We start from the raw sequence: 18338 nt of genomic DNA on the forward strand, positions 1-18338 counted from the left end.
AAATCTTCAGCTTAAATTTTGTAATTCTTTTTCGTTTAAGAGATTCCCAAGGTTATGGCATGAGGTGAGATGACATAAAGCCACAAACACTGGCATCTCCGGGCGTTCATGAGCATTGCAATGTACCCAGCGATCCATATCTATGATGATCAAGGTATTCGATAAAGTTCGTGAGTAAAGTGAAGAAAAATACTTTATCTTAAAGAAATTGTTGCGGCCTGTTCCAAGTCAAGGCACGGTTGAGCAGATTCAGACTCCAGCAAGAAAACTCAGGATGGGCCTTAAGACCCCATTCGGAGCGAAGTGGCCGAGGATCGCCTGATAAAGGATGTAATTAAATAAGGCTGTTAATTATCTTCAAAAGGGGTGTTTTAATTAACCCAAAATCCCACTCTTGAACTTCCTTGGAGGTCCCTTAGTATGCATGTAAAGTTTCAAGCTGCTCGGTTTTATGGTTTTGGAGATATGGGAGACACACACACACACACACACACACACACACACACACACACACACACACACACACACACACACACACACACACACACACACACAGCAAAGCTGCACAGTTTCCTCTTTTCCTGATCGTTCATTCCTTGCTTCTTGAATAAAACTGTTGCCCTGCAGCCCCACGACCAGTCCATACCCTCAGTCACCCTGAAATTCAGTCTTGTAAAGAGAAAATAAAAATAAACAAACAAATAAATGAATGGATAAGTGAGGAAACACTGAGCTGCCCCTCAACATGTTTACACAAAATCTAAGCACATGAACATACCTGAAGTTGCAAGAACCGAGAGTGCAGGACGGTAAAAATCTTCCTTTCCAGACAACTCAATGTGATCTTCCACAATGAAACAGTCGAGGCTGTGGAAGAAGGAATAAAACTGTGACGCGGAAATGCTCACTCTTCATTTCAGAGTCCAGTTCCCACATGCACACTGAAGAGTATAAAAATAAAATTATATTATAGTAAGGTTTACAAAACTTGCAGAAGAGGAGCAGAACCACCAAATCAAGCACCATCCTCGAACAACAACGAGAACGGCACTCGGTGATGCACATACCTCCCCAAGCAGAACAGTTTAGGTTTTCTATCCCACTGATGGGTATGATCTGCATCTATCTGGACCTGAAGCAAAATGTCATCAGCTTGTTCTTATCAACGACCAAACTCATCCACAACGTTTTGAGATATTATGTCACATTTCGTTTTTGGCCCCATCTCTCAATTGTGAAGAATCACTTTTAAAAATTAAAAATAATTTATTTTATCCGGATCGGGATCTTCACCCAAAATCGAATAGATTCATCCTCGTCACATGTCCAACCTGTCCAACAAGTTTCATCTGAATCCATCCATAACTTTTTGAGATATCCTGCTGACAAAAAACAACGAAGAAGAAGAAGACGTCGTGATGAGCACGAAAATTGCAAAATCCTGAAAACAAATTTGACTTCAAAAATAATTGGTGGTTGAATTCAATGACCAAATATGAAACAACTCTTCAAATTTCAAGTCAATCGGATGAAAATGGACAATTTTAGAAATGAGGCCGATGTTGACCTTTTGGTCCATGTTGACCTCAAAATAATTGGTGGTTGAAAACAGTGACCTAAAATGCAAATGATCTTTAAATTTCAAATAACTTTATAAGTCAACGGATTGCCGCCATTTCGGAAATGTGACATCCTTCACCTGGCGCCGAAAGAAATCTGGTCTTTAAATAACGATCAGATCATCAAATCTGCTCGGAATTTGCAGGTGATGTTTTCCAACTCATTTGTGTCACGTTTGACGTCAAGTTGCGCAAACACTTTTGGGTGTAGATGTTCAATGCAAATGACGTCACTGTCACCTTGACCTTTGACATATATAGTCAAAAAACATTGACGACCTCACTTTTGTCCTTTGGAATCCTCTGGTAAAGTTTGACGAAGATAGTTGAACGTGTTCGCAAGTTATCGCACTCACAGACAAACATAGAAACGAGAAGGCGTCAGGTGGTAGCCTGAGAGCTATGACAAAAATCATGCAAATAATGTCACTGTCACCTTGACCTTTCTCTTTGCCCCGTGGGACATGGCTCCTTGTCCCGTGGGACTCGGCTCCTCGTACCTTAGGAATCGGCTCCTCGCCCCATGGGAATCGGCTCCTCACACCTTGGGAACCGGCTCCTCGCACAGTCCAAAAGGGTATGAGCGATATTTGTGGTCGGAGGGGTCATAAGGGCCCTTGCAGTCTTCTGGGTCCTCGGGGTCTCAAAGGACTTGAAGGATCTTAGGGTTGTAAAGGTCGAAAGGGTCTTTGGGGTCTTGAGGGGTATTAGAGGTCGAAAGGGTCGAAAAAGTGTAAAGTGCTCTCAAGGTCTACAAGTTGAAAAGGTACACAACATGGCCAAAAGTATGCGGATCCCCCTTGAAATTAGTGAATTTGGCTATTTCTGCCACAGCCATTGCTGACAGGTGTATAAAAATCAAGCACACAGCCATGCAATCTCAATAGACAAAAATTGGCAGGAGAATGGGCCATACTGAAGAGCTCAGGGACTTTCAATGTGGCACCGTCATAGGATGCCACCTTTGCAACAAGTCAGTTCATCAAACCTCTGCCATGCTGGAGCTGCCCCGGTCAACTGTGAGTGCTGTTATTGTGAAGTGGAAACGTCTCGGAGTAACAACAATTCAGCCGTGAAGTAGTCGGCCACACAAGCTCACAGAATGGGACCGCCGACTGCTGAAGTGCGTAGCGTGGGGAAAATCATCTGTTGTCGGTTGCAACACTCACGACCGAGTTCCAAACCGACTCTGGAAGAAACATCAGCACAAGCAGTTTTCAGCGAGAGCTATCAAGAAATGGGGTTCCATGACCAAGCAGCCACACCCAAGCCAAAGATCACCTTGCACAATGCCAATTGTCAGTTGGAGTGATGTAAAGCTCACCACCATGGGACTCTGGAGCAGTGGAAACACGTTCTCTGGAGTGATGAATCACGCTTCACCATCAGGCAGTCCGACGGACGAATTTGGGTTTGGAGGATGCCAGGAGAACGCCACCTGACCGATTGAATATTGCCAACTGTAATGTTTGGTGGAGGTGGAATAATGGTCTGGGGCTGATTTTCATGGTTCAGGTTTGACCCCTTCGTTCCAGTGAAGGGAAATCTTAACACTCCAGCATACAATGACATTCCAGACGATTCTGTGCTCTCAAACTTTGTGGCAACAGTTTGGGGAAGGCGCTTTCCTGTTTCAGCATGACAATGCCCCCATGCACAAAGAATCCCTGTTGCTGAGCCTCCATCCGACGATGGTCCACCTTTGTTTGTGGAAACACAGGCTGTGTTGAACCGGCTGAAATTGGGGTAACGTTCCTCGGATCGGTGGCATCCATGCTGAACTTCTCAAGGCTGGTGGAAATGCTGTACTGATGTCATTGCATGCAGTTCTGTGCTTTGCCTGGAATAAAGGCATCATCCCAACTCACTGGAAGAGAACCTTGTTGCCCCTCTCTGGAAAGGGAATGGTGATCACCAGGACTGCAACAAATACCGATGGGTGACGCTGCTCTCAGTGCTGGGCAAGGTCTTTGCTCGGATAATTTTTGCCAGCGTTCGCCACCATCTCCTGGAGCAGCAGCTTCCAGAGCAGTCAGGCTTTACACCAAAGAGGTCAACGATTGACCGTATCCTTGCTCTTCGGGTCCGCACCGAACGCAGACGAGAGTCTTGGCAGAGGCTGCTTGCAGCCGATGTTGATCTCTGCGATGTGTTTGATCCAGTGAATGGGGAAGCCCTCTGGAGGATTCTTGGTCTTTGCGGGGTGCCACCAAATCTGATCGATCTGATGTCTGAACTATACTCTGGAACTGAAAGTGCTGTGAGATGTGGTGGTACCATCTCTGACTTATTTCCAGTTGTTACTGGAGTTCGTCGGAGTGTGTACTGGCCCCCACACTTTTCAGCGCTTGTATGGACTGGATTCTGGAGAGGATGTCGAAGAGATCAAGCTGCAGAGCATCATTTTAGAATGACAAGATCTCTGACCTTGATTTTGTACATGTTGCAGTCATCTTTGCGGAGACTGGATCTCCTTTTGGGGGTCCTTGAGGTGCTGAATGAGGAGTCGGAGCTGCTGGGATTATGGGTTTCCTGGGTCAAAACTAAAATCCAGGCGTTCATTGACATCTTGGATGCTGCTGTCCTGTCTGTGCCTGTTTGTGGTGAGGATGTTGAAGACACGGAGAGATTCACTGGCCTTCGCAGTGATATTTATGTCTCTGCTGCCTGTGAACCATAGATCAACCATAGATGTCTGGGTCAGGCATGGGGAGTCATGGATTCCCTGGATCATGGGGTGTGGCGCTGTCGGTAACTGTGCAGGAGGACAAAAGTCCGAGTCTTCAGGTCCTTCGTGCTTCCTGTCTTGCTCTATGGATGTGTCTTGGACTCTGACCAGGCATCTGAGACGGAGACTTAATTTCTTTTCTACGAGGTATCTTCGCAGAATCCTTGGCTTGGCTGTTGCTCGTCTGACTGTGTCCAACTCGCGGTTGCTGAGAGAGACTCAAATGAGATTTGTTACCTGCATCGTCTGAGCGTCAGCTGCGGCCGTATGGACATGTGGCTCATTTTCCTGTCGCTGATCCTGCTCAGCAGATTCGCTCAGCGAGGGAGGCTCGTGAGTGGAGGATGAGGCCAATGGGCCGACTTCGTGTCTTATGGTTGCAGCAGGTTGATCGGCATCTCAAGCAGATGGGGGCGGGCCAGGCATCTACTCAGGGAATGGCCAGACGGGAGGCTGCTGGAGTACTGGCTGAAATTAGACACAGCGACGTACTGCTCCAGCCATGCCCCCATACCTAACCTAACCTGACCTGACTGCAGGAGTCGACCAAGACTTCACCTCGATGAGGGTTCATCGTCCACCCATGCTTTTCAGTTTTGCATGCAGTAGAAGCCTATACAAAGACATTGAGAAAGACGGTTGAAAAATCAACGATTTATGTGACCTTGACCTTTGATCTTTTGACCGACGAATCTCAAATATAATGGGGTTCCAGCTTGTCACTGCCTTTACCAGGTGTTGCCGTTTCATGAAGATCAAGGTAAAATGTGACATGTAGGTGAATGACATGCACAAACAAGCAGACAGACAAACAAAACAAGAGCAACAATTGCTTTGCAATACATGTCCCTCCCGATGTGGTATTTTACAAGTGCAAAAGAGCATCACTCTAAAAAATTGATGGAATGCCCTCATACTCCAACTTGTTCTGTAATTATCACAATAAAGCCATGTATCAAGTTTCAGTGGAATATGTTCAAGGTTCTCGGCAAAAAGCCTGAAAAAAACCACAGGTGGGACGGATGGACAGACGGACGGAAAACAATCCGATAGTCCCCTCCAGGGAAAACAGTAGGGTACTAATAACAGACTAGACCAAACAATATACTATACTGACGGATCCCGCTAATCACGGAGGATACACTCCTCGAAAATGCGGTGAAGAGCGGGACATTATTTCAATGGAAAAAGGGGGAATCGGTTCCCGGCGGTTCATGATTTATAAGGGGAAAATCAAAAATGCCATGAAAAATTGAGAATACGCACGCAAAAACCGTGAATGCACGTGAAAAAACCCCCAAAAAACGCGAATACGTGAAGCACAAGACCGCAAATGTCGAAGGCCGCATTTTAGAAACCGCGAATATGCAGGGTCTGCGATTCGCGAATCCACGAATAGCGGGGTCCGACAGTACTTGCAAATTTTCGATTTTGCAAGTAACAAACAAACAGACAGACAAACGAGTGAAAACATAACCTCCGTCCACCTTCGGTGAGGGAGGTGATAAGCAAAGTGAAAAACGACATTTCACTCATATTTATTTCCAAGCATGACAAGTTGGAGGCGAAAAAAAAGGGGTTGGTGCGAATCAAAAGTGGGGGTTATTTATTTATTTATTTATTTATTAACCCCTTGCGTGATGCGGTTATAGATTTGCAACGAGATTAAAAAAAACAAATTGAAACAAAAAATCAATTTTTGTAATTTTGGTTATTCTTCTCACTTGACACCCAAGTTGTGTTTTTTTTGTAAATACCACTTGAAATTCACAATAAATTAAGCAACAGGGAACCATGCGGCCGTAAACAATGCAGCACGTAAAAGGTTCACCGAACGTGATGAAAACGCGACTCGAGAGGTTGTCAGTGACACAAAATACACCAGAATCCTGAGATCATCGTTGATTGACAAGGTGGAGTTGCAGCTTTTCAGAACTCAAGTAAAATGTTCACATTCAGTCTAAGTACTGTATCAACTCATCTCAACGATTATGAAACACCACACAAGCAGACATCAATCAGGAGATGGCTGAGACATGACAGACAAGTCACTTCATGTGACTGTGCTCTGAATTGTATTCCCCACAGGGTTTTCTGGTGAGATATCTCAGAGGATCAAACTTATGACGCGGGGTTTTACAAGATAAGTTAGTTTTGCATGTGAGGACAGCAGGCAGGGTGACCTCATTTGATAAGCACCCTCAGAAATTAATCGTGTTCTTGCGAAATTGTGAGAAGAAAAGTGTGTGCAGAAGCCTGTGCATTTTCCAACATTCACGCTTGCATTGTCAACACTCAGAGCCACTGTGTTTTCCCACAGGATTCTATATACTTTATATTTCTCCTCCACTTTCTCAAAGATGCCCAATCCCATACAGTTTGATATCAGACACATCCTTCAGAAATTTGTGTTGACTTCGCCCCGGTTCATGTCAAAGAAGCACACAACAAGTGGATACATTGAGGAGGCCCGACTCACTTACTCCATCAGTTGCAAGAGAGAATGGATGTGGTTTCACATAGTCCAAGACAGACTGTAGAACGTATGGTGCGAAGGCATGCACGATGATCGCAGTTGTTTTCCACTGAACCGACGCATACTTTGAGATGTCTCCAGGGAACGTCTTTGTAAAGAGTGGTTCGACATGGTCAGTTTAGGCAAAAGGTATGTTGTGCTCCACGATACGTCTGGAAGCTCTGCTTTAGTCACCAGATCTTCTGTGTGAGAATCTTTATCAGGGAAGAAACTTTTGAGAGAGGAGCTGGTTTTGACTGCTTTTGCCATTTATTGGTGTGAAGGACTCGCCACAAGTCTCTTGATGTCGTTGACTCCACCATGACTGATCCTGTGCACAAGTTACAAACTGCCATTGATGGGTCTCCTTCCTTTGGTCTCATGAAAGGATACTGAGAAATCCAATCTTTTCTGAAAGCAGGTTCTGAGTGATGGCCCTTATTAATGGGCAGTCATATTCTCACTAGTGCGGCATGAGTTATCATCCACATCCGTGTCATAACCACACAACACCATTGTACCTGCAGACTGAAAACACAATTGCCTAATCAGAAACGATAGGGAGGTTCCAAATAAGACAACATATGTACATACATACATACAGACAGACGGACGGACACAACCGACTGCTTTAGTTCACCATACTTTTCGCTTCACGCGCGCGGGGTAATTTGTGGACACTCTGTACACGAATGAAAACAATCCGAATTGAATCGTACCATTCAAAATACTCAAAAGTACTGATAAATATCACAGTAAGAAGTCGAAGAGCAAATTGGAAAGCAAATAGGCCGACCGATTGATTCAGGGTGAGAACAAATGGAAGACGAGAGGAAGTGACGATTCTGTACAGATGAGGATTGAGGGAATTGTAAGTTCGGGAAAGCTCATGACGTCACACAGCCAAAAGTCAGACGATAGTGTCGTGCGGTATCTTGCATCTCGGATGGGGGTCACGACAGGTCTGTCATTCTGTGTGCGAATCCATGCGAATGGAATGGAAGCAAAACATTGCATTTTTGAAATCGTTCATACTTTCCAACCAACACGGATTTTGATGATACTAAAACGGGTCTGCAAATTTCAGGAAAGAAAACGGGACAAATCCACGAAATAGGGGTCACTTGCCATAAAAGTGATTATGCAGCTGAGGTTAGGTTGCAGTGATTGAATAAACCATATTAATATCTCATTAAGGGTAAAACAACAACCATCCATGGTCTCTGGTTAATTAAACACCATGGAGGCCCCTAATGTCTGTTAGCCCAAAGCCTAACAACCCTCCAACAGATCACAACTGCTGTTCACCCAGACCCAGATATTCACGGTTCCACCATTCACGGGTTATGCGTATTTGCGGTTGATAATTTGCGACATGCTCCGACAGTTGTGGGAAATTGCCCCAAGTATTCGTGGTTTGCACAATGATTTTTTAATTTTTATCTTTTTCACGAGCCACGAGCATTACACAGTTCCAAAAAAAAACCTTCCATGAGCCACGAACATGACCTGCTTCCTGAACATGTATTGTAGCTTAGCAGCATAAACATAGTTTTGGGGGATGTCTCACTAGTGTAACACGTCATTGCCCCACAACGCCATCCAGCGTGAGTTACTTCCAGAATGAAATCACGAACAGCATATATTGATGTATCTAGTAATTACCAGGTCGCCACATACGGACATTACACAATGGAAACATTCAGCGCATCTTAGAGTAAATCACAATCTACCTACAAACAGCAGCAGCTGGGATGTTACATTTTTAAAACGCTCAGCATAATCTGCCCATAGATAGGAAAGACATCATGTCCTGTGAGTTAAAGAATGGAAACATTCAGCACATCTATTCGTGTAATTAACAGCCATCGACATACAGACTAATTACACAATGGCATCACTCACCACATCTATTATCAGCTGCCGAATACAGCATCACCTCTAAAAATCCCCCACAAACAATGCGTAGAATACTCACCGCATCCTGGATCGCCAACATTCTCATACTGTTACTCTGACCTGTGTGTTGCCTCTCGCTACATTCATTCTTCAAAAATGGCTCCCAAGGATCGAGGAAAACACTCAGAAGGGTATGCCTCGAAGCGGACCACTGATATGGGACACAGTGAAGCTCCTGCATAACCATATTCGGCTCCCAATGAGCGAGGAAAACACTCAGAAGGGTATGCCTCGAAGCGGACCACTGATACGGGACACGGTGAAGCTCCTGCATAACCATCTCTCTGGCGTGGGTGGTGCAAGCATGAGTGTGGTGGGTACAAGCGGTACCTCCAGCCCGTTTACAGCGAGCAGGGGGTGGTTCCACTGCTTCAAGGCATGATATAATTTGCGCAAAGTCAAGCTAATATGGGGGCGTACCTCCGAGGACCACAACATGGCCAAGGCATTCCTTGCAGAACTTGCAAGCCTCATCGAAGAGAAGGGGTACCTGCCAGAGCAGGTCTTTAATGCTGATGAGACTCGCTAATTTTGGAAAAAGATGCCGACCAGAACGTTCATTTCAACGTGAGAGCAAAGCAGCAGCTTCAAGGCCACAAAGTACTGGGTATGTCTTCTCCTCTGCGCAAATGCCGAAGGGGACTTCATGGTAAAGCCCATGATGCTCTTCCATTCCCTGAACCTGTGTGCGCTGAAGAACAAAAACAAGCAGGTGCTGCCCATGTACTGGAGGGCGAACAGGAAGGCGTCTGAACGTTTTATGGACTGGTTCCATAAGTGTTTCGTTCCTCAGGTCGAGAGGTACCTGGCAGGAAAGGTGCTTTTGTTCAAGGTACTCCTTCTGCTTGACAACACTCCGGGACACCCCACGGACCTGAACGGCACTTACCCGAACGTTGAGGTCATGTTCATGCCACCGAACACCACCTCCCTCATTCAGCCGTTCGACCAGGGGGTAAGATCAACTTTCAAAACTTATTCCACCCGGCACACCTCATCTTCATCATCATCACCATCACCTTCATCACTTTGCAAAGTTACCTGTGCTGTGTTTGTTTAATAAAATATTGAAACGGTACATGGTGTTGTTGCTTTCGTTTCGCGGTGTGGTATGGTATGGTTAGGAGACTTTAAAATGCATTCTTCAATAAATTGGAAGAGGTCCCTGGTGTTGTCATTTCTTTTTTTTTTGTAAGCATCTTTAATGAAACTGTCATTGTGCATTCGTGATCGAAAAAATTTTAAACTTTAAAAACTTTTCCCTTTGAACCAGAAACCGCCATGAACTGATAACGTTATCCCCCTTGTCCTCATTGTACCAATTCCTCGACTTTGGTGGTGTCACTATTTGCGGCCTTTTTCATGAACAAGGAACCATTGTGAACCGATGACGTTATCCCGCTTGTCTCCATTGCAACAATGACAAAACACTCGTGGATTTTTCTCCCACACTCGTGGATTTTTCCCCCACATTCGAGGATTTTTCGTGGGTCGGGAAATCTCCCGGAACTTCTCCCCCCATTTCCCATTGAAACAATGTCCCTACATCCGCGGTTTCAACATTCATGGGGTTTTCCAGGAATGTATCCCCCGCGAATGTCAGGGTCCTCGTGTACTTTACATCGAGTACCTCATAAGGTCAATTTTGGATTAAAAATATGAATGAGATGGAAATACAACAGGAAAAGCATATCTGATAAGCGGGGATGAAAACACCAGAATGTGTACAACAAACAAGGACAAGGAGGTGGAGCATTGAGATGAACAGGGACAACAAGACGAAGCATCGAGATGAACAGGGATATGGGGATGGAGCAATGTGATGAACAAGGACAAGGAGGTGGAGCATTGAGATGATCAGGGACATGGGGATGAAGCATCATGATGAACAAAGGCAAGGGGATGGAGAGTAGTGATGAACAGAGACAATGGAATGAAGCATCGTGATGAACAAAGACAAAGGGATGGAACATCGTGACGAGCAGGGACATGGGGATGGAGCAATGTGACGAACAAGGACAAGGAGGTGGAGCATTGAGATGATCAGAGACATGGGGATGGAGCATCGTGATGAACAAGGACAAGGAGGTGGAGCATCAAGATATTCAGGGACATGGGGATGAAGCATCATGATGAACAAAGACAAAGGGATGGAACATCGTGATGAGCAGGGATATGGGAATGGAGCATTGAGCTGAAAGAAAGGAATGAAACTCACGATGAGGATGACAAGGAAAGAGTCTTCTTTTCACCAAGGGACTTCATCTTCACAACAACTGGGAAGGAAGGGAAGTAAATACAAAATTGATATTCGTGAAATAGACAAACACAACGAAGATCAAACAACGAAGAAAACAGAAACACATAAGATTTCAAATTTAATCACAAAAACAGAAATATAAGTTGGGAAATAGATTAGGGAATTGAATAAACAAACAAAACTGAAAACTCCATTCCACAAAACAACAATGAGGTGAAGAGGACTTGGAAATTGAAGAAAGCAGAAATTATACGAGTGATAGTTGGAGATCCAGGGTGGGGAGCGAGGAAGGAAGGGGGAGCGATGAAGGAAGGAGGGGGGAGCGGGAAAGGAAGGAGGGGCGAGGAAGGAAGGAGGGGGAGCGAAGAAGGGAGGAGGGGTAGCGAGGAAGGAAGGAGGGGGGAGCGAGGAGGGAAGGAGGGGGAGCAAGGAAGGAGGGAGAATGAGGAGGGGTGGGGGAGTGAGAAAGGGAAAGCAGTGCGAGGGAAGGGCAAGGGAAGGCAGTGCGAGGGAAGGGCAAGGGAAGGCAGTGCGAGAGGAGTGTTCGTCCGGAGATAACTGCCGTCCAGACAAGCCAAGGGAAGGCAGCATGAGGGGAGGGCAAGGTCAGGCAGTGTGAGGAAAGGGTCTGTCCGGACATAACCACCATCCAGATATAACCACCATTCAGAAACACGTGGAGATAACCACCATCCAGATACGTTCAGAGAGAGAGAGAGAGAGCAGAGCGGTATGGGAGGATGCCGCACTGTATTAGGAGGGGTGCAGAGAGGGTGGGACACAGAGAGAGAGAGAGAGAGAGAGAGAGAGAGAGAGAGAGAGAGAGAGAGAGAGAGAGAGAAGGTGGGGTAGTGAGGGTAGTGGTGAACAACACACAAACAGAGACAACACACTAACAAGGCTCGGAAATCGGTTGTTCTCAAATGTATTTTGCTTTGTAAAAAAGAGAAAGCACAACGAGTCATTTAAAATAACCAATTGCTTTAGAAACAGTCACGAGGACCAAGGAAAACATGATCGCTCGCATGCTACTGAGGTTAAAAATTTAAACCTGAAAAAAAACTTTTTTTTGGCACAAAGTGCATTATTTATGGCTCAAAACCTGTCCTATTCAGTGCAGAAAATCAAAATGTCCCAGTCGTCTTTCTCTGGTTATTTGTGGTCATGGTATTGGTGACCCAGAATAATGAAGTTGCTAAAAAGACCTATTAATACGAATCATTTCTCAGCCTGTGAAATTTCTCAGCCTCTCTTTCTGACACCTGTCCAAGACATGGGATTAATTCCTTGGTATTGTTCCCCAAGCTCTGTACGCTTCCCCGATTTGTGATATGCTTTCAATTGTGGAATGGAAACAGAGAGGCCGTTTCGAAGAGGCATCAAAGAGAGACCTTCACGGAGCTTTAAGTACGGAACTGAAGGCACATGTCGGGTCATGGGTGCTGCCAACCCTTCCCACCCAGTCGATTGATGGCTCGGACGGTCAAACTAGCGAGTGAAATACCACATATTCGATTTTAAAAAAGCATTTCAAGGAATGGGAAAATAATTGTGGCCTGGCGAAAAGCAGAATTGTCCGTCAAAGATGGGGCAACGGGTCTTCGGGTACCCATATGGCTGGCCTAATCTGTATCATCTTTGTTTTCTTCTCCTTCCGGCTGTGTCACCTGATCCTACTGTTACCTGTTTATGGAAATAAGTTTCCAGCATCGATCTTTTTGATCTCTTTTCAGCCCCGATGACATCTTCCTGCGCTCGTTTTCTTTTTGTTCAAAACCCCTGCACTGACCTCCTTAACCTTTTGAATCATGGTTCCACTTTGCTGAACCCTCAAATGCTAATTTCCCCTTCCTGGAATAATGTGACTAAAACTGGACACACCATAGCACGTGTGGCCTATTAAAACATTAAATCCCAACACAAGGCCAGCATTACTACCTTCGCCTTTAATTTGTTTGATGCATGATCTGAGAACCCCATTTGCTTTCTTCACCGCCGTCTGGCTCATCCACAATATTTCCTTGGAATGCATCCTTGTGACAAAGCATGTGGAGCTTGAGTTTCCAAAATACACCAGAAGCTAAACAAAAACCTTTTGTGCAGATGATGCAGACAAAACAAAGAGTGGAATAATTGGTTGGGAATAATTTGTTGATGTTTTGAAAAAACAGACACGACACAAGGGACATTTAGAATGTTGTACAAGTAAGATACAAATGTCCCACAAACACAAACTTTGATTATTTTTAAATTCTCAAGGAGATGGACAGTAATTAGCGAGCACATCTTTCTTTTAGCAACTATGTACTCAAGTGTGTTGAATCTAAAAGTGACTTTTGGATATTGCATCTCATTCTTCTGACGGTTTGAACGCCCCTCTTAACAATATCACCTCATCGGGTTTCTATTACGTTTATTTAAAATAGCAAGCAGTTGTAAACTTGCACATTAAGAAACATTCATCATTGATAAAAGGCCCTATTGGACAGTTTGCGATAAATACATCCAACTTCATAAATGGATGTGAGAAAAGAGGTTTGGGAGGTGAGAGAAGAGGTGCAAATTCACAAAGTGATTTTCTCATCTTTCCAATGGAAGTTGTAATTACAAAGGACAACTTTACCTTCGCACAGAATTATTTCTATGAAACAGCAGAAACAGGAACCATTACACTCAGAAACTCACAGTTCTCAAACTCCGCGTCACTGAAACTCTCACTCGAACTGCCACTGCCCCTCAAAAGTTGATTAGAACTTGAGATAGGTGCACAGGCTCTGGACGATGATGATGGTGAAGAGGATATCTGTCCCTCGGGATGGAAAAGATGTTACGGTCGTTTGAGTTCAGTTCAAACACGGCACAATCAAATTTGGCTAAACAGCGGAATCTTAGTCCATTGTTCCTCTTCCTCACGATTCCACGGCAGGTTTGTTCAAAAATAAAATCAACTCATCCTCACTGCATCCCAATAAAAATACTCTGCAGCATGAAAAGTAAGTAACAACACACACACACACACACACACACACACACACACACACACACACACACACACACACACACACACACACACACACACACACACACACACACACACACACACACACACACACACACACGGGGCAAAAAAGAAACCTCGAGGTGGGTAAGATTCAGGTGGGTGAGAATGTGTGGAGGAGGATTCAGGTGGGTGAGAATGTGTGGAGGAGGATTCAGGTGGGTGAGAATTTGTGGAGGAAGATTCAGGTGGGTGAGAATGTGTGGAGGAGGATTCAGGTGGGTGAGAATTTGTGGAGGAAGATTCAGGTGGGTGAGAATGTGTGGAGGAGGATTCAGGTGGGTGCGAATGTTTCGAGGAGGATTCAGGTGGCTGACAATGTATAGAGGAGGATTCACGTGGATGAGAATGTGTGAAGGAGGATTCAGGTGGGTAAGAATGTATAGAGGAGGATTCAGGAGGATGAGAATGTGTGGAGGAGGATTCAGGTGGGTGAGAATGTATAGAGGAGGATTCAGGAGGATGAGAATGTGTGGAGGAGGATTCAGGTGGGTGAGAATGTGCGGAGGACGATTCAGGTGGGTGAGAATGTGCGGAGGAGGATTCAGGTGGGTGAGAATGTGCGGAGGAGGATTCAGGTGGGTGAGAATGTGCGGAGGCGGACTCAGGTGGGTGAGAATGTGCGGAGGAGGATTCAGGTGGGTGAGAATGTGCGCAGGAGGATTCAGGTGGGTGAGAATGTGCGGAGGAGGATTCAGGTGGGTGAGAATGTGCGGAGGAGGATTCAGGTGGGTGAGAATGTGTGGAGGAGGATTCAGGTGGGTGAGAATGTGTGGAGGGTTTGGGTTAGAAGTGTGCAGAAGGTGAGCTAACATCTATATTTTACATCACCAGAAGTGTGCAGCTCTTTAATGTGAGTGTGAATGCGTAGAGGAGGGTGGAGGGAATAATGGCCGACAGACATATATGAAGTAAATTGAAAGGGAAGGATGTACTGTCATGTGTAATGCCGGCCTGCCTTTATGGTCTGGAGATGGTGGACCTGACAGAGAGACAACAGAGGCTGCAGCTTTGTGGGACCAATGAAATGAGGGAGGAGATTGGTGTGCAGATGAGCTTGAAGGGGTGATTGGTGGAATGCTGGCTGTGATGGACAGGACACTTGATGCGGAAGGGAAAGAGAGAATGGCAAAGAGAGCAGATCGGTTGAGGGAGAAAGTTAGGAGGAAAATAGATAGACCTTGGTTGAGATGGGAGAATGTGTGAGGAGGGATATCAGTAAGGGTGTTTGGAGAGTGGAGAGATTTGGCCGAGGGCAGAGGGAAGTGGAGAAGTATCATGGTCAAGGCAAGGCAGAAGCTTGGTGCCATCAAACCTCACAACTTATAAAGGGAAGAGAACAACAACAACAACAACAACAACAACAAAACAAGTTCGAGTTTCGGGGAGTTTCATCAATTTGTCCAAGTTATTGCCTTTTTAAACTTAAAAAATATCACATCGATAGGGGACATGTATTGCAAAGCAATTCTCACTCTTGTTGGAAATACTATTTGGCCCAGTGACCTTGCTTACCTTAGTTGTAGAAAATACATCAAGAACTTCACAAATACATTATGAACAGAATCAAATTTTAGTCAGTATCAACAGAGGGTATCATTTAAACATGTCTGGTCATCCAACAAAGATATTCAATATAATGACATCATCAGAACAATCAAAACTGTATAAAAATTCTCCCAGCCACCAAGGAATGAGGGTCTTGCATCAACAAAACCGGCACATTTTCAGACTATTTTGTCACACATTTTTCAGCGCAGCGTTTCGTGATGCAGATTGAACTAGAACGGCACTCGGTAGAGCACATACCTCCACCACGTAATGTCTGATCCACGAGAACATATCGGGCCTGATACATTTTTGAAATATCATGTTCTGTATCGTTTTTTGCCCGATCTCTCAATGGTGCAGAATCACACTAAAAATTAAATAATTCTCGTATCCAGATCCAGATTTCGATCTTCAACAAAATTGAATCAGTTCTTCCTCGTCACACACCCAGCGTGTCCACCAAGTTTCGTCCGAATAGGCGAAAACCTTTTGAGATATCCTGTACACGGAGAGACAAACAAGAAAAAGACGTCGTAGCACGATACTTGCAAAGTCCATCCCCTTCTCTGAAGGTTGTCATGGATACATCAAATTGTCCATTTCATTAAGATTAAAATTGACAATCTTAATCAAAGCTCAGGTCAATCGGGTGAAAACGGATTATTTTTCAGATTGAAACTAATGATTTTAGAAGGGTGAGCTTCAATTGACCTTTGACCTTTTCATCTCTTTGACCTTTGACTTTTTGATCTTTGACCTTTTGATTGGTTTCTCAATTCAGTGACGCATTGTGCAATAATTACCGTTTCATTTTCAAGTCAATCAGATAAAAAAAAATGATGATTTTAGAAATTTTCCCTCAAAATCAATTGAGTTGAAACGACCTCTACAACTTAGTAAACTTTCTTGAAGATCGGTTTCGAATTGTGACCTGTTGGCGTTAAAGACAAACAGACAGAATAACAAAATCGACAAACCGATACACTAAAATAATCTTCGATTTTGCAATGAACAAACAAACAGACAGACAGAGAGGGGTGAAAACATAAGGTCGTTCACATTCGGTGGCGGAGGTAAATCAAGATCCCTCCCACATGTATTGGCACAAATCAGAGAGTAAATACAAAACTCCTAAAAGTGTAAAATCCAGGTGGTTTACAAGACCAGTGACAGTTTCAAGTTAACAGGAGCCTTATCGAGTACAAAGAGGGACAGAAATGAAAACAGTTTCACAACAAACTCCATTCCTTCCTGGCAATCTCACCTTCGAACGAGGACGAGGACGAGGAAGGGCTTCAGCATTCTTCAACACATTTGGTTCTTGACAAACTGCAGGAGGTATGTGTGTGTATGTGCATGTGCATGTGCGTGTGCGTGTGCGTGTGCGTGTGCGTGTGCGTGTGTGTGTGTGTGTGAACATGTGTAAAAAAAAGAAAGTATTAGATCCCAACACATTTAATTTTTCATGAAGTCTGTTCATTCAAATTAAAAAAGTTAAATCACATTTTGATCTGCGAAGGATGCAAAATCATTGGGTACTTCAGGAATCAAGTGATGAACACACAAACAGCTCAAGAGTTTGAAGACAACAGAATAAGGGATTCTACGCCTCTGGAAACCGAGGTAGGCTCAGGATTACCGAGCTACTCTTTCTTCTTCTCTTTCTGTTCCCTTTGCAATGGGTGAGGCCAAATGCACCTAGCGCCTGCCATGCCTCGACCACAATACTCCTCCGCTCCCCCATGTCCTCATCCAAATCTCGACACTATCCAACTATCCCCACCTTCCTGATATACCTCCTCACAAAATCCTCAAATCTCAACTACTGTATCGACCTGGTGTTGGTTTAGCTGCTGGGGTGGCTGGTTTAGGATCTCAGGGTCCTGAGTTTGAGCCCCGTTGGCTGCTGCATTAACACCAGGTGGGGTTCATTCAGCCTATCATCTTCCGAGGTCGGCGAAATGAGTTCCAGTGCACTGGTCGAGGGGAACAGCATTAGCGGCACAGCCACGCTTACAAGAAATGATCGTTATCCAGCAGCCAAGTTGCTATATGCAAGAACAGAACCACCGTCTACCTCTATTTCCTCCTTCTTCGCTCCTTCAACCTATCCGCTCCTGTTGCCATTCTCTCTTTCCCCATTCTCACCAAGTGTCCAGCCCATCTCAGCCAGAATTTCACCAATCTCTCCATCAAGCTCATCTGCAGACCAATCTCCTCCATCAGTTCCTGACCCAGCTGTTCTCCAAAAACTGCAGCTTTTGTTGTCATCTCTGGCAGTGCCACCATTTCCATACTATAAAGGTCGGCCGACATTACACACATCACCAGGACCTTCCCTTTCAATTCCCGTGATATATTTCTGTCTGCCATCAATCCCTCCGCCATTATTGAGGCAGTTGCACCCACCTGAATCATCATGCACACCTCTGCCTCCGACCTACCAGCTGCAATTACCATGGTAAACAAGAGTGGGCTGGGACAGCTTTTCTCCCTCAAACCGATGTTCACACTGAACGACTCCAACATCCAAGGACCAACCAAAACTCTTCCCTTCGTTCCTCGTACATTCCTTCCACCAGTCAGCACCAAAAGGGCATGCGGTAAGGGAAGAGTATTGGTTATGGGGGATTTTAACTTGCCAGGGA

General features: G+C 44.9%; 1 protein-coding gene across 4 annotated transcripts in view; it reads right to left on the minus strand.

The window, feature by feature from the left end:
- LOC147010296 (uncharacterized) overlaps positions 1-18338 on the minus strand; it is a 60624-nt gene that overhangs the window by 28438 nt on the left and 13848 nt on the right. For 3 of the 4 annotated variants that reach the window (XM_085860707.1, XM_085860708.1, XM_085860706.1), the window contains exons 3-6: positions 16955-17019; positions 13767-13884; positions 11040-11097; positions 779-867 (exon numbers count right to left, since the gene is read on the minus strand). In XM_085860707.1, coding sequence (XP_085716833.1) covers positions 779-867; positions 11040-11097; positions 13767-13884; positions 16955-17019 — 330 coding nt within the window. Of the gene's footprint in view, positions 1-778; positions 868-11039; positions 11098-13766; positions 13885-15948; positions 16190-16954; positions 17020-18338 lie in introns of all 4 variants that reach the window. The other variant, XM_085860709.1, reaches the window with a different exon arrangement.

The sequence above is a fragment of the Eptatretus burgeri genome, chromosome 16 (genome assembly GCF_056783735.1).
Source record: "Eptatretus burgeri isolate ZD-2024b chromosome 16, Ebu_testis_v1, whole genome shotgun sequence".
Classification (NCBI taxonomy): Eukaryota; Metazoa; Chordata; class Myxini; order Myxiniformes; family Myxinidae; genus Eptatretus; species Eptatretus burgeri.